Below are 16,375 nucleotides of genomic sequence, written 5' to 3'. Positions count from 1 at the left end.
CAGACAGAAAAGACTCTCATCTCTAATTAATCAACAAAAATTTTGTCAGGAAGTAGAGCTGTGGCTCAAGTGGTAGAGCACAATCCTTGAGTGCAAAAGCTCAGAGACGGCAACCCAGGTCCAGAGTTCAAGCCCCAGGATTGGCACAAACAAAACAAAAAAGTAATTATAACAGTAAGGAGGATAAAGGGCAGAAAGTCATGTTTCTTTATCAAATTTTGTGAGTATAACATGATAAAACATAGGTAGTTGTGACATATATACATATACTATATATGTCTAATGACATGAAGAAATACTTGCAAGTATTTGACTATCAGGAGGTGAAGGTAGGAGGATGAGTTTGAGATCAGCTTGGGCTACATAGTAAATTCCAGGTCAGACCAGCAATGCAGTAATACCAAATCTCAAAGCAAGCACTTACAAGCATAAATTCTTTAACTTACTAAAGAGGTAGACCTTAAGAAAGTTGAGAAGATTTAAAAAAAAAAAATGTAGCCACCCTAAACACAGTAAGGCCTCTCTCAGGGATTAAGACTAAAGACATCACTTCTTGAGTGTTCCAATCTTTCTTTACTCTCCACGGCCTTTAATAATAGACATGAAATTTTTAAAAATTCTAAGTGACTAAATACTACAAATATCTTGTAAAATTCTTTTCTTTTTCCTTTGAGACAAGGTCTTATGTAGTCTAGAACGTCTTGAGATTCTCCTAACCTCATCCTCCCAACTGATGATTACAGGTGCCAACATTTCCAGCTTAAATTTTCTCTTTGGATTTCTTTCTTTCCTTTGTCAGTGGTAGGGGGCTTGAACTCTGGGCCTGGGTGCTGTCCCTGAGCTCTTCAGCTCAAGGTGCACGCTCTACTACAGCACCACTTCCAGTTTTCTGGTGATTAATTGGAGATAAGAATCTCACAGACTTTCCTGCCTGGGCTGGGTTTTGAACCTTGATCCTCAGATCTCAGCCTCCTGAATAGCTAGGATTACCGGCATGAGCCACTGGCTCCTGGCTCTTTTGATTAAATTTCATTTTTATTCTTTCAACATCTCCTTGCTTTTACTTAATCCCATTAAGTTATAAAAATGAGTATCATTTCCTATTAGCTGGAACACTACTGGTATGGTACCCAAATTTGTTAATCAGCTCCCAGTTATAGCTATTGCTTACCAACATATGGTCCACTGGCACAGAACTTCTTTTGAGACAATCTCAGTAATCTGTCATCATCTACCTGAAAAGGTAAAACAAATGCTATATATAACAGCATCAACCATCTTTTTTCCCCTGTGTTTGTGGGGGTTTTTCTACAAGAATTAGAAGGTAGAACCAATATAATCAAATGTCTTATGAGTGCACAAAACTTAATGGCAATAAAGATGATTATACCATGGAATGGGCAAAAAGCTCACTATTTTTTCATTTAACCATCAAAATAAAAATATTCTAAATAAAAGCTCAAATTCTAGCTGGGCCTCAGTAGCAAACCCTTGTAAAACTACCTACTCGGGAGGCTGAGATCTCAGGATTAGGGTCCTAAGCCACACCTCCACTTCTAGATTTTTGCTAGTTATCTGGAGTTAAGAGACTCAAAGGTTTGTCAGCCTGGGCTGGCTTTGATCCGCAGATCTCAGCATCCTGGTAGTTAGGATTACAGGTGTGAGCCACTAGTACTTGGCATGGATTTTCTTTTTTGAGACAAAGTCTTGCTGTGCAGCCTAACATGGCCTCTAATTCCTCATTCTCCCACTTCAACCTCCCATGTGCTGGGATTACAGGCATACATCTCTACACCTAGGTTTAGAAAGGATTTTTTTTTTTTTTAGGGGGGGGGAGGGCGCGGAACCTCAATCCTGGGGCTTGAACTCAGGGCCTACACATTGTTCCTGAGCTTATTTTGCTCAAGGCTAGTGCTCTACCACTTGAACCACAGTATTACTTCCGGCTTTTTCTACTTCTGTGGTACTGAGGAATCCAACTCAGGGCTTCATAAATGTGAGGCAAGCATTCTACCACTAAGGCACAATCCCAGCCCTATAAAGGATTTTTTTTTAAGAGTACCTGTTCAGCTTCCACATAAATGAGAGGGAATCCCATTTGTTTGGTCCAGGTATTCATCACAGCTGCTATAGGTTTGCCACTAGCACTTTCCAAACTTTCCCAAAGATCCTCTAGAAAGTAAATGTAAACAATATTAATCTAAAATGTTTATTTTCCTAAATCATCAGAAATTTTATATAACTTTTAACACTATTTAACTATTCTTTTGTTCTTTTAGGTTCAGGAAACAATAATTCTAACATCTACCCCTGAATACCATCCTTTGGCCCTCTGCTGGAAAAGTAGAATCAAGTCTCAATAATGCCTTTTTAATTGAATCCTCTAGTATTATAGACGTAGGACAGTACTGTATCATCCCTCTGTGAATATAAATCCCTTGTACCTGACCTGCTTTATGATACGTAATAGTGACTGTGCTTTATCAGAGCTGTTTTTAATGATGTCACTCAAGAATGTTTTCTTTCCAGATGATGACTGAGAAGTTAATAAAAAAAAAAAAAATGGTTCCAGGTACCACAACAGTAACAACTTCGCATTTTTCTGGGGTTTTGTTTTTTGTTTTTGTTTTGTTTTCTACTTTTGTCAGTTTATTAAATTGGTGTCTTAATTTTCAAAATAAGCACTAGCTACTACTTGAATGAGATTCAATGTTATTGTGATTGTGTTCACAAGTTAGGGACATTTTCCTTACTTCTCTGTTATGAATAAGACAAACCTTGTCAGTATCTTTTAGCACTTCATAGCTTAAAATTCTAACAGCTTCAGATTTAGGTTTACAGTTTGCTATTGATGAGACCAGGTCTGGTCTTGACAGTAAAGCCACCATTGGGATTTTGTTTTTTATCTTTTTTTTTTCTTTTTATTAATGGATGTGCTGGATGTCTAATTTTGTTCAGATGACTGCAGATCCTGGAAAAGCTGTTGCTGCTATTGATGCATAACATACTGCTATTATTGGTCTTTTTATATAAATATATATACATATATATAATTTGACTTTTTGGAAACTTTAGCTGTGCTGTCAACTTTGGAAAAAGTATCCCAGTTTACCGTGTTCAGTTGGCATTGTACAGAAATTAATAGCCATATTGGTCTAGAAATGTTAAACTTAATTTTTTTCCATTTGTACAGTAAATGCATTGTATTAAATATGTAAGGTCTTATCTATGTGGGTTTGATTACAGAAACTAATAAAGTATTCTCTAAATAATGAAAAAAAAACAATGTTAATCTAAAATGTTTATATGTTTATTTTCCTAAACTATCAGAAATTTTATATAACTTTTAACACTATTTGATTATTCTTTTGTTCTTTTATGTTCAGGAAACAATAATTCTAACATCTACCCCTGAATGCTGCAGCTAAATAAATTTCATCATAAAAACTGGTCTTTAATTTTTAACATGTACTTAATTATTCTAATGTATAAAAAATTATAACTGACAAAAGATGGAGGAATTCAAAGAAAAAATAAAGATAGACACAGTAACATGTTCATGTATACTACTTCCTAAACAGTCACAAACTTAAATGCCATTACATCCATTCAATTAACCAAAGTTAAAACACAGTCAATGATAAAACTGAAATAAAACTTATGAGTTGTTTATCAGACAAGGGAAGGGAATATTCCAGGTAAAGAGAATAAATGATCTATGCACAAACAGGGAAGCATAAGATAGAAAACTTGAAGCAATACTTGTTGAGGCAACAACTCAGCAGTGTCTTCATTAAGCTACAGAATAGGGAGCACACTAGTAGGAGTAACAGATGAGGTCAAAAAAACTGGCAGAACTGTTTCAGGCAGTACGGCTTACAAAGAGGGATGAATCTGGTGATCAAGTAGAGTGATAAAACTAGCTACACCCTCTCTAGAGAGATATTCATTCTAGCTTTAGTTTAGCAAATGAAGTTGAAAGGAATGGGAAAGGGGATGAAGTAGTGAGTTAATTAACAAGTAATTGCAGAACTGTAGTGGAGAGATCACAAAGTGGATTAGAAGGGCTACGTGAACAGACAGATGACTCTGGAACTTCGGCAAGAAGTTAAAGATCATGAGCAATAACTAAAATATAGTTTAATAATAAGTATCTTTCATAAATAACAGGACCAAACAAAACTGTCAAAGAGTAGCCTTTGCTATTCAAAGTGTAGCATAACTCAGTAAGGCTAGATTTACCCAGGTATGTTAGAAATGTACTAACATATACAGAGTAACAATATTTTATCTCCATTTCAATCTCAACCTATTAAAGATTACCTGTGGCAGCATTCTTTTGTTGAAACTTGGTTAAATACATATTCATTCCTTTTTTAAAGTCCTGAGAAAATAAAGTTAAATGCAAGAGTCAGATCTCAGGATTTATATTGTATGTGCATATTTGTAGTCAAAAGCAAGGCTGGCACTGTCAAACTTGTAATCCTAGGTACTGAGAAGGCAGAGCTATGAAAATCTCAGGTTTTAACTGGCCCAGATAGAAAAGTCTGTAAGAGGGCTGGGCAGATGGCTCAGTGGTAGAACGCGTGCCTTGCATGCCTGAGGCCCTGGGTTCGATTCCTCAGCACCACATAAGCAAAAAGAAAAAAGCCGGAAGTGGTGCTGTGGCTCAAGTGGTAGAGCGCTAGCCTTGAGCTGAAGAGCTGAGGGACAGCGCCCAGGCCCAGAGTTCAGGCCCCACGACCTGACCAAAAAAAAAAAGAAAAGTCTGTAAGATTCATCTCCAATTAACTAGCAAAAAGCTAGGCTGGAAGTGTAGCTCAGGTGGCAAGAATGCCTGTCAGCTGTGAGCAAAAAAGCCAAGCAAGGCATTGATGACTCACATCTCTAATCCTAACTTACCCAGGGCAGGTGAGATCTTAGAAATATAGTTCAAAGCCAGCTCAGGCAGGAAAAAAAAAACACCCCATGAGACTCCTATTTGCAATTAACCACCAAAAAGCCAAAAGTGGCTGTTGCTCAAGTGGTTGAGTCTAGACTTAAGCAAAAAACCTAATGGAAAAGAATCTAGGCCCCAAGTTCAAGTCCTAGTAATGGCACCATGTGTGCACATACACAGAAATTAAATACTCAAGTGTCAGATGTACTACAAAATATATATTCTTTTTCTTTTTTTTTGGGGGGGGGGGTCCAGTTGTGGGGCATGAACTCTGGGCCTGGGTGCTGTCCCTCAGCTCTTCAGCTCAAGGCTAGCACTCTACCACTTGAGCCACAGCGCCACTTCCGGCTTTTTTCTTTTTGCTTATGTGGTGCTAAGGAATCGAACCCAGGACCTCATGCATGCAAGGCAAGCGCTCTACCACTGAGCCACCTTCCTAGCCCACAAAATATATATTCTTTTGATGCCTACTACCTTAAGACTGTATACTTGCCAGACACCAGTGCTCATACCTGGAACCCTAGCTACTTGGGAGGCTGAGAACTGAGGACTGTGCTTCCAAGTCAGCCAAAGAAGGAAAGTCTATGACACTCGTTCTCTCCAATTAACTACCAAAAAAGCCAGAAGTGGAGCTGTGGCTCAAGTGGTAGAGAGCCTTGAGCAAAAAAGCTCAGGGACAACATTCAGACTGAGTTCAAGCCCAAGAATGTATACTCTTTTTCTTCTACTTTTGCTTTTAAGTTTTATACTAACTTCCCATTGCTACTCCTGCACATCGCTCTTCTAGAAGACCTCAATAGTCAATATAAAAAGAAATACAGGACGGGCACCGGTAGCTAACGCCTGTAATCCTAGCTACTCAGGAGGCTGAGATCTGAGGATCGCGGTTCAAAGCCAGTCCGGGCAGAAAAGTCCATGAGACTCTTATCTCCAATAAACCACTAGAAAACTGGAAGTGGCACTGTGAGTCAAGCGATAGAGCGCTCGCCTTGAGCTCAAGAGCTGAGGGACAGCACCCAGGCCCAGAGTTCAAGCCCCACATCCGACAACCCCCCCCGCCCCCCCACACACACAGATAAAGCAAAACATATAGAGAAATTTAGCTTTAAACAATGAGACATTTTGTCCATGTAACCTGTGAACAGAAGATTAAAAAAAAAATGTTCTTTTACCTTATCCCCAATGTAGTCATGCAGCATTCGGATAACAGACGCACCTTTGCTATATGATATAGCATCAAATATCTCATCAACTTCAGATGGATGGCCCACACTGACCTGGTAGACAGTGTGATTCAGGGTTATGACAGGAAGCAGACAGCCTGTAATACTAAATTACATAAAACTTTCTAGGAAAACCCGTCTAATTCCTAAGATATTTTTCTGCCTTTAATGCACTCATAAAGTACATAACAATCATCAAAAGTGTAGCTAATTAATCTTAATAAAGTGGAAGATGATGAGGATCATGTTCTCTATTCTAGTCCTGACACTGCTCTGCTCAGAGGCAAGTCATTATATTTATTTATAGAAGTATAGGGAGAGGTGAATAGAGAAGAAATGTAGAGATAAAAACATTTAGTAAACTACACTAATTATAATTACTTTATGATTAAAACATTAAATAATTACTTTACAATTAAAGAAGATACGAGCTAAATATGTTAAAGTAAGATTGTTGCTCTCCTTCGGATGCAAGATTTCTATATATAAACTAATTGTAGTAAGAATAGACTAAGTCAAGAGAAAACAAACACAGAAACAGACTAGAATAATAAAATATGTCCATATTTTCCTTGAAACAATGGAATCATAGTGTTACTCAACAGATATAGTTTCTCTCACACTATTCAATAAAACCTTATGTAGTATCTTCCTCTACAAAGATAAAATTTTTATAAGGCCTATCTTAAAAACATCAATTAGAATTTACTCTTGTCAGATTTTTAAAGACTGGAAATATAAACTAAAAAACAAGCTATACCACCCAGCAATTATCTTTTCATTTCAGAATCCTAAGCATCTCTAAAACAAATTATTTTATTGGGAAGGAAAGTAGTTATAGGCCAATGGTTGGAAAGTATAGCTCACTTCAATAGGATGACTGTTATCTAAGGCATCAAGCTCCTGGGCTCGGGTATAATCAGCAGAAACAAACTGAGTCCAGATATCATACTCTGGAAAGCAGTGGTCCACACATAGATATTCAATCCAGGATGCAAAGCCTTCATTTAACCAGAGATGAGTCCACCATTCCTTTAAAAAAAAAAAAGTATAAAAATAAGTGAGGAAAACAAAATGACTGTCCTTCTACTAATTTGAAAAAAAGTTGCTTAAGGAAAAAAAAAGTTTGTTCTACTATACTCCCAAATTTGTAATTTAATGAGCAAAAATTCTGAAGCCACTTAGTGAAAAACTCATATTTTGTCAACAGATGGCAAGAAAGGTCAGTCAGCTGGTGATCTTAAAATTATGCTTGGAGAACATTTTCAAAACTCCAGAAACTTCTTATTACCACAGGTAGAAAGAGGGTGGAGTACATATATGGAAAAGGGAAAGAGCAGATAAAAGTAGGCAAGAGCAGAGAAGTGAAAAATATCATTATATAAAATTTAGCTTAGTAATCAACTGTTATGGCTCACACCTATAATTCCACCCAGAAAGTGGAAGTAGGAAAATTATCAGGTCAAGTCCAGCCTGAGTTGTGAGAAGTTGCTATGAGACTCTGTCTCAAAAACAGCTCAGTGGTACTGTGCTTGCCTCGCATGCATAAGGCCCTGGGTTTGATTCCTCAGCACTACGTAAGCAGAAAAAAGCCGGAAATGGCACTGTGGCTCAAGTGGTAGGGAGCTAGCCTTGAGCTGAAGAGCTGAGGGCCAGCACCCAAGCCCAGAGTTCAGGCCCCTCGACCGATCAAAAAAACAAACAACAACAACGACAAAAAAAAAAAACCCCAAAAAGCTAGGCTTTAGTGGCTTATGACTGTAACCCTAGCTATTCAAGCTAAGAGGCTAAGATCTGAAAATCAAGGTTTGAAGCCAGCCTGAACAGGAAAGTTCATGAGACCCTTACCCCCAATTAACCATCCAGAAGCTGGCAGTGGAACAGTGGCTCAAGTGGTGTAGATGGGGAGCCTTAAGCAAAAAACTCAGAGACAAAGCCCAGGCCCTATGCAAAAATTCTGAAGCCATTTAGTAAAAAAATCATTTTTGGGGCTGGGAAGGTGGCTCAGTGGTAGAGCATTTGCCTTGCATGCCTGAGGCCCTGAGTTCGATTCCTCAGCACCACATAAGCAAAAAGAAAAAACCCTGAAGTGGCGCTGTGACTCAAGTGGTAGAGCGCTAGCCTTGAGCTGAAGAGCTGAGTGACAGTGCCCAGGCCCAGAGTTCAGGCCCCACGACTGGACCAAAAAAAAACCCAAACAAACAAAAAATCATTTTTGTGTCAACATATGTCTAGAAAGGTCAGTTGGGGATCTTAAGAGTTATGACTAGGGAACATTTTTTTTTTTTTGGGGGGGGGGGGGTCCGGTCGTGAGGCCTGAACCCTGGGCCTGGGCGCTGTTGATTAGGGAACATTATTAAAACACTAAAGTAATTTCTTCCAAATTTTTGTGTCCAGATTGACACAAAAACAAAACAAAGCTCAAGACAGACTATATTCCTAGCTATCTGGAGGCAGATGAGGGATAGAGGTTCAAAGCCAACCTGAGAAAAATGTTCACAAGACTTCATCTCATCCAGGAGCTGGGTATACTGACATATACTACCTATCATCACATTTGTATGGGGAAGCACAAATTGGCTGGGCCTGGACATAATCACAACAACAATAATGCAAAAAGGACTGCTAGAGTGGCTCAAGTGATATAGTTTCTATCTAGCAAGTATGAGGTCCTCAGTTAAATACCAAAAAGACAAAAATAAAATAAAAAGCTAGTGGGAAAAAATAAAGGGGTGGCTAGGGGCAAAGCTCAAGTGATAAAGCACTTGCCTATAAAGTGCTGCATATACTTCAATCGCCAGTATTAAAAACAAAACTATTAGCTGGGCATCAGTGGCTCATGCCTGTAATCCTAGCTACTCAGAAGGCTGAAATCTGAGGATCATGGTTCAAAGCCAGTCCAGGCAGGAAAGTCCGTGAGACTCATCTCCAATTAACCACCAGAAAACTGGAAGTGGCGCTGTGGCTAGAGTGCTAGCCTTGAGCTGAAGAGCTGAGTGATAGCACCAAGGCCCACCCAGAGTTCAAGCCCTATGACCACACCCCCCCCCCAAAAAAAGAAAGAAATATCATGGTAGGAAGTAGTTCAATGATGAATGTTAATATTTGAGTATGAAATTCTCACCTGCTAATAAAACTACATGGCAAGTGGGATGAACAAAGACTGAGTGCCAAAATATTTTTTGAGGTGTATCAACTTTTTAGAAAGATGATTTCAATCTAATTTTACTACAATTGATTAAAGTGCTTAGTAATGTATTAATCCAAGACAGAGGCCAAGGGATTTTGGTTGAAAAACAAAGTGCATTTTGAAATTCTAAAAGAATCAGATTGGGGAAAGGGGATGCTTGAACTCAGGGTCTCAAGCTTTCACCTAGCTTTTATGTTCAACACTGGCACACTATCACTTGAGCCATACCTCTACTTTCTTTTTTTTTTTTTTGTGCCTGTCCTAGGGTTTGAACTCAAGTGCCTGGGTACTGTTCCTGAACTTTTTTTACTCAATGTAGTGCTCAATCACTTGAGCCACAGCTCCCTTTCCAGCTTTTTGAAGGTTAGAGATAAGTGTCTCGCAGACTTTCCTGCTTGAGCTGGCTCTGAATCATGATCCACAGATCTCAGTCTCCTGAGTAGCTAGGATGATAAGCATGATTCACACTGGCACTCAGCAAAAGGGTTGTTTTGGTTTATTTTTTTTTCCCCCTTCTGGTACTGGTTCTGGGGTTTGAACTCAGGGCCTCAGTGTTTTCCCTGGGCTTTTTGCTAAAGGTTAGTACTCTGCTACTTGAGCCACACCTCTACTTCTGGCTTTTTGGTGGTTAACGGGAAATAAGAATGTTCTAACAGACTTTCCTCCTGAATAGCTAGGATTACAGGCATGAGCTACCAACACCCGGCCAAAAAGTTTATTTTTGGTTGTTGTTTTTTTTTTTTTTAAAGCAACTCTTTAGATGTCTCAGTTGCTAAATATCTTACTTTCTTGCTTATTTAAATTTTTTTTTTGGGGGGCTGGTCATGGGGCTTGAACTCTGGGCCTGGGGGCTGTCCCTCAGCTCTTCTGCTCAAGACTAGCATTCTACCTACCACCTGAGCCACAGCACCACTTCCGGCCTTTTCTGTTTATGTGGTGCTGAGGAATCAAACCCAGGGATTCATGCATGTGAGGCAAGCACTCTACCACTGAGCCACCTTCCCAGCTCCTTTCTTGCTTATTTCTAAGACATAAGGAAGTTAACTAATACCCAAGCAAGTATACAACTCTTGGAAGTCTTTTAAGTGCTGTCAAAGAATCTGGTAAACCCAGGGCTTTGCATATGCTAGGCAAGTACTCTACCACTAAGCTACCTCCCTAACCCTGATAAAGTACTTTTCTCTTTTTTCCCAAAGATTTCTTTATTAAGTAACTACATATATTTTATACTATAGTGGCGTAGTTATACTTAGCTAAAGTCACCAATGCATTTTAACCTTCACAATGATAATCATCTTCATTCTAATCTACAAAGTTTATGAACTTTATGAACATTAACAATAAAACTATTTCTTCCATGGGGAAAAACAAAGGAGGAGGTAACAATGCTCAATCGGAAATGTACTCATTACCTTACTCATGTAACTATAAACCCCCTGTACAGTATTTTTACAATAAAAAATATGTCTTTAAAAAAACAAACTATTCTTTCAGATCGGGTGATATGTATATTTCTTTCCTTCTGCTTAGTCCTAATAAATACTTTTCAAAGGCAGATCTTGAAAATAAAATTTTTCTATCACTCAACTATTTTTAGGGTAATATTATAACCAAATATTATAAAAGCTGATGTGGTCAAGATGATGTACAGCAGGATAAAGATAAATATATTAGAGCACTTAAAAATATTAAATACCATAGTAACAAGATTTCCAAACCATTGATGGGCAAGTTCATGTCCCACAACCAGAGCAACCCACTGGCGTGATGAAGAACAGGAGTTTTTTGGATCAATAAGCAATGCAGTCTCCCTGTATTTCAAAAAAAACAACAACAACGAAACAATGTAAATATTGCATTAAAAGTGGGCATACATAGTGAGAAGGATTCTGACAGTAAATGATATGGCCAGATTAGGCTTTAAAGATATTAATAAAACAATTCCAGAATATATAGAGTAGAAAAAGTCTGAGGACCACCATAATAATAGAATTCATTCAACGAAAGATCAAACTAAGCCAGGGTGCCAGTGGCTCACGCCTGTAATCCTAGCTGCTCAGGAGGCTGAGATCTGAGGATCACAGTTCAAAGCCAGCCCAGGCAGGAAAGTCTATGAGACTTTTATCTCCAATAAACCACTAGAAAACCCGAAGTGGCTCTGTAGCTCAAGCGGTAGAGCACTCACCAAGAGCGCAGGGACAGCACCCAAGCCCAGAGTTCAAGTGCCACCACCGACAAAAAAAAAAAAAAAAAAAGGATCAAACTAATCTCCAGTGGCTCATCATGTCTATAATCCTAGCTACTCAGGAGGCTGAGCCTGGGCAGGAGTCAGAGACTCTTATCTCTAATTAACCACCAGAAAACAGTAAGTGGAGTTGTGATTCAAAGTGGTAGAGTGCTAGCCTTGAGCAGAAAAGCTCAGGGACAGTGCACAGGCTAAGTTCAAGTCCCATAACTGACCAAAAGAGAGAAAGAGGAGAAAGAGAAAGAGAAAGAGAAAGAGAAAGAGAAAGAGAAAGAAAGGGAAAGGGAGAGAGAGGGAGGGGGAGAAAGAGAAAGAGAGAGAGAGAGAGAGAGAGAGAGAGAGAGATCAAAGGCATGATTCAAATTTATTTTTTAATCTGAAATTTTGTAATTATTTCTGATTAGAGATGATTATGCTAGACAAAGTCTTTTCATTAAATGAGGGAAATATAACAGAGGAAAATGCATTCCAACATCCTCAAAAGAACACTGAACAGGCTGTCTAAAACTTAGCTCATCTAAAAAGGCAAGTGAAAAAGCAAAAAATTGTTTAAGGACTCTGCTTCAAAAATTATACAAACCACATGTTTGTGTTATGGTAACAGACATGTGAAAAATTAGCTAGAAGATACAAAATAAGGGGAGGTTCTTCAAATTGGATAAATAACTGTGAAACTACTGGGAGGAAGAAAAGGCACCAAAATGAGAAACTCAGCCAAGAACACAACTAAAAACGCTACTAATGCCAGATGCTCACTTTCATTTCTTTTTTTTGTTTGTTTGTTCTGGGGCTTGAATCATCAACTTTCAAAATCTTACACCCTTGGATAGTAGCACCAGAAAGGGAAGTCCATCTGCATTCTTGAAATGTTAATGGAACTGAGGGAGAGGCAGAAAGTTTTATACCAGATCATAAAGCAGAAGCTACTCAACTGTGATTAGGAGTGAAGACCTTATGAAGTCAGTGATTGGAAAGATAAGGCAGGGTGACGTGTCATTAACATACCTATAAGTAACAAGGCCCCAGTTCTCCATGGCACCTTCATAAAATAAATATAAACATTTATTGATATACATATGTGCATACTTTTTCCTCAAAAAAAATCACAAAAATTCAAATAAAGTTATTACAATTCAGCAATAAAACGAAATTTACTTTACCAGCTGCAAAGTCAGCAATAGCAATGAGATCAATTTTAGGTAGAGGATAAGGAACATTGAAGTATTCTTTATAAAAAGGCAAGGTTTTAGCAGCAACCTATAAAAGCACACAAAAAAGAACCATCTGATGAGTATTTTTTTAATGAGTCATATACAAATCCACAAAGGAAACCTGCTGCAAGACAAAGTATCTCAAACTATGAGAAATCAATTCTAGAAAGCCCTTCTCCTTCACAGACTAACTTAGCCCAAGCTTTTTATATATACCAGCCAAACTGACTCGTAAGTGTAACTTATATTCCTACACTCATTTCCCTAGGAAAATAAGTTCCACTTTTATATTCTTTCTTCTTTTTCTGTGGGTTTGAACCCACAGCCCCATGCATGCTAAACATGCACTCTACCACTAAGCTATATTACAGCACTGACTTTTATAGTCTTTGAATAGTTATAAAATGTTAATGTAACATCAATGTTGATATATCCAAAATTCTATTAAAAATAAAATGAAAGAAGCATAAAAACTTTCAGACTAAATTACAAGTAACTGTACTAATAATTGATCAGAAATGTAAATTCCCCAACCTGGAGTTATGGACTGTTGGAACAATCCTCTTCAAGTACATTTACCTCTAACGCAAATTTTCCTTGTTCTGCTTTGCCAACAGGGGTGTAAACACGGACACACACACCATCTTTTGACCTTGTTTCTACAAAGTCATATTCACCCACAACAAATGCCACCAGATATGTAGACATAACAGGTGTGCGGGCAAACTTCACTTCCACTAAATTTTCATCATCAGGGTATGGTTTCCGGTCAATTACATTCTTAAGGGGGAAAAAAAGGAAAATTTAAACATTTTCATTAATATCCTAGAGCAAACACTAGCCAAAAACTATAGGCTTTCATTCAGTGTTTTTATCCTGTTAATATCTTTCCTCTAAAAAGTGATCTGAGCTAGGTACAGGTGCTTGTACTACTCAGGAAGTAACTATTCAGGAAGCTGACATCTAAAGATCTCGGTTCCAAGGCAGCCCCCAAAGACTTACCTTATCTCTAATTAACCACCCAAAAATTGGAAGTGGGTTGTGGCTCCCAGTGGTAAAACACTAACCTTGAGCAAAAAGCTTAGGGACAGTACCCAGGCCCTGAGTTCAAGTCTATAATCCACAAAAAATAAAAAAATAACAAGTGATCTGATAATGCACTTATACTAAAAAGTGGGTAGCTAAAAAGTATTAAAATTCTCAAGTACTTGAGACAAGAGGAATCAATTTTTCTTGAATATATATTATACACCAAGCACTGGGATGTTTTCCAGTAAGACTTCAATACTTTTCAAATGAAATAAGAACAGGAGAAAACAATTAGTAACAAATGACATTGTATATCAAGCACTGGCTGCTCATGCGTATAATCCCAGGTACTCAAGAGGATCTTAGGGTTCCAGTTTAGAACCAGACCAAGCAGATAAATCCAAGAAACTCTTATGTCTAATTAACTGGGCTGGTGTGGGGGTGGGGGGAGACCACACACAGAAGTACAGGCATAGCTCAAGTGGCAGGCAGGAGCAAAAAAGCTGACCAAGACTACAAGGCCTTCAGCTCACACCTCAGAATACACACACACACACACACACACACACACACAATTAATTAATTAATTAAAAAAATAGATTGTGGGCTGGGTGCCAGTGGCTCACCCCTGTAATCCTAGCTACTCAGGAGGCTGAGATCTGAGGATCATGGTTCAAAGGCAGACTGGACAAGCAAAGTTCATGAGGCTCTTATCTCTAACCACTAGAAAACCAGAAATGATGCTGTCTTGGAGCGCTTGCCTTGAGCTGAATTGCTCAGGGACAGTGCCCAGGCCGAGAGTTCAAGCCCCACAACTACCCCTCCATCCCACCCACCCCCCCCAAAAAAAAAAAGAAAAGAAAAAAGATTGTGGAATCTCTCATCTCAAAAGGTATGGATTTCTAGAGTATTCTCTGAACCAAGGCGCTGGCTCTACACAAATTGGTGAAGTTTTCATTTACCTTTGAAATTCCTAACTTCCCTTGGTCTACTCCTTCTTTTCTACTCAAGCTCTTATTCCCTCAAATTTTATTGTTTCTTCCAAGAAAGAGTTAAATAAAAAAATACTTGATATATTCATTTACACTATCGAATCTTTGAGAAGAGAATGATATTCTACCTATGGAATTCTCTACACCATAAGCAGGCAAAAGGCCAGTTAATTTCAGAGGTAATACACTTTTCCAATATCCCCAGAATCAGAATATAGGCTACAGGTTATTTCACATCTTAAAATAAGGCAAGCCTAAGCAATGCATTTTAAGTAATAAATGGCTTACTTTATATAAATGGTTAAGAGTATAAAAAGCATAGTCATTAAAGAAGATGATAACCCAGAAGCTAAAACATACTTTGTTATAAAACTACAATTTCTGGTACTTAAAATATAAAAGTTCTTTTCTTTCAACTAATTTATCTAACATTTGTATTGCTAAATTAAAAAACTAAATTTTTCTTAAAGCAAATGATTATATTACTGTATTAACAAGGATTCGTTATTCAACAGGGGAAATCCCTCCAAATATAAAAGGCAATTGAGTAAAAGAGAGCTCACTGAAAATAAATAGTAGTTGTGTTTGCAGTATGTACTAAAGTTACTATGCTAAGTAATAATAACATTTTACACCATCTAATCACAGCAAACCAAATATACCATAATAAAAATTTTGAGACTTTTAAGCACATACATACCATGTTTGATAAAGCTACTCTGTCTTTGGGAACAACCAATGAGATATCAAAAGTTGCTTTGATGGCAGGTTCATCCCAGCAAGGAAAAGCTCTCCGGGCATCAGTGGCCTTGAGAAAAGAATATGAAATACAAATACCATTAAGTTAACCTTACAGTCTATTTCATGAAACAACTACCATTACTTTATAATTCAGTAATTTGTCAGTTGATATTCAACCAAATATTTCTTTTCTATTCAGTGTCAGGCAATAGGCTACAAACTAACTACAAAGAAAGGTGGCTCAGTGGTAGAGTGCTTGCCTAGCATGCATGAAGCCTTGGGTTCGAGTCCTCAGCACACATAAACAGAAAAAAGCCTGAAGTGGTACTGTGGCTCAAATGGTAGAGTGCTAGCCTTGAGCTGAAGAGCTGAGGGACAGTGCCTAAGCCCAGAGTTCAAGATCCGCAACAGATCCAAAAAAAAAAAGGAATGTTAAGCAAGTTCTGTGGATGGATAAATTATTAGTAAGAGGGGAAAGAGTAAATGGAAAGGATAGTTCAATTCCTCAATTCCTCAGTACAATATAAACAGAAAAGGCCGGAAGTGACACTGTGGTTTCAGTGGTAGAGTGCTAGCCTTGAGCAAAAGAAGCTCATGGATACTGCCCAGGCCCTGAATTCAAGCCCCAGGACTGGCAAAATAAATAAATATTTTTTAATCCATATACCTCACCAATAAAACACAAAACAAAACATTGTTTGGAGATATAGTACAGCCATCATTCTTTTTTTTTTTGGTCAGTTGTGGGGCTTGAACTCTGGGCCTGGGTGCTGTCTCTCAGCTCTTCAGCCCAAGGCTAGTGCTC

The 16,375-nt window shown here is 38.2% G+C and overlaps 1 protein-coding gene across 2 annotated transcripts in view; it reads right to left on the bottom strand.

Moving 5' to 3' along the window:
- Npepps (aminopeptidase puromycin sensitive) overlaps positions 1-16,375 on the bottom strand; it is a 92,743-nt gene that overhangs the window by 26,170 nt on the left and 50,198 nt on the right. For both annotated transcript variants that reach the window (XM_042672213.1, XM_042672214.1), the window contains 10 exons: positions 15,530-15,637; positions 13,388-13,588; positions 12,758-12,854; positions 12,603-12,636; positions 11,049-11,163; positions 7,030-7,194; positions 6,112-6,216; positions 4,324-4,384; positions 2,063-2,172; positions 1,172-1,235 (listed from right to left, as the gene is read on the bottom strand). In XM_042672213.1, coding sequence (XP_042528147.1) covers positions 1,172-1,235; positions 2,063-2,172; positions 4,324-4,384; positions 6,112-6,216; positions 7,030-7,194; positions 11,049-11,163; positions 12,603-12,636; positions 12,758-12,854; positions 13,388-13,588; positions 15,530-15,637 — 1,060 coding nt within the window. The remainder of the gene's footprint in view (positions 1-1,171; positions 1,236-2,062; positions 2,173-4,323; positions 4,385-6,111; positions 6,217-7,029; positions 7,195-11,048; positions 11,164-12,602; positions 12,637-12,757; positions 12,855-13,387; positions 13,589-15,529; positions 15,638-16,375) is intronic.

This window comes from Dipodomys spectabilis, unplaced genomic scaffold (assembly GCF_019054845.1).
Source record: "Dipodomys spectabilis isolate Male_0828 unplaced genomic scaffold, ASM1905484v1 ptg000018l, whole genome shotgun sequence".
Taxonomy (NCBI): domain Eukaryota; kingdom Metazoa; phylum Chordata; class Mammalia; order Rodentia; family Heteromyidae; genus Dipodomys; species Dipodomys spectabilis.
The sequence above is the reverse complement of the archived record's forward strand: the minus strand, read 5'-3'. Positions and strand labels throughout refer to the sequence as shown.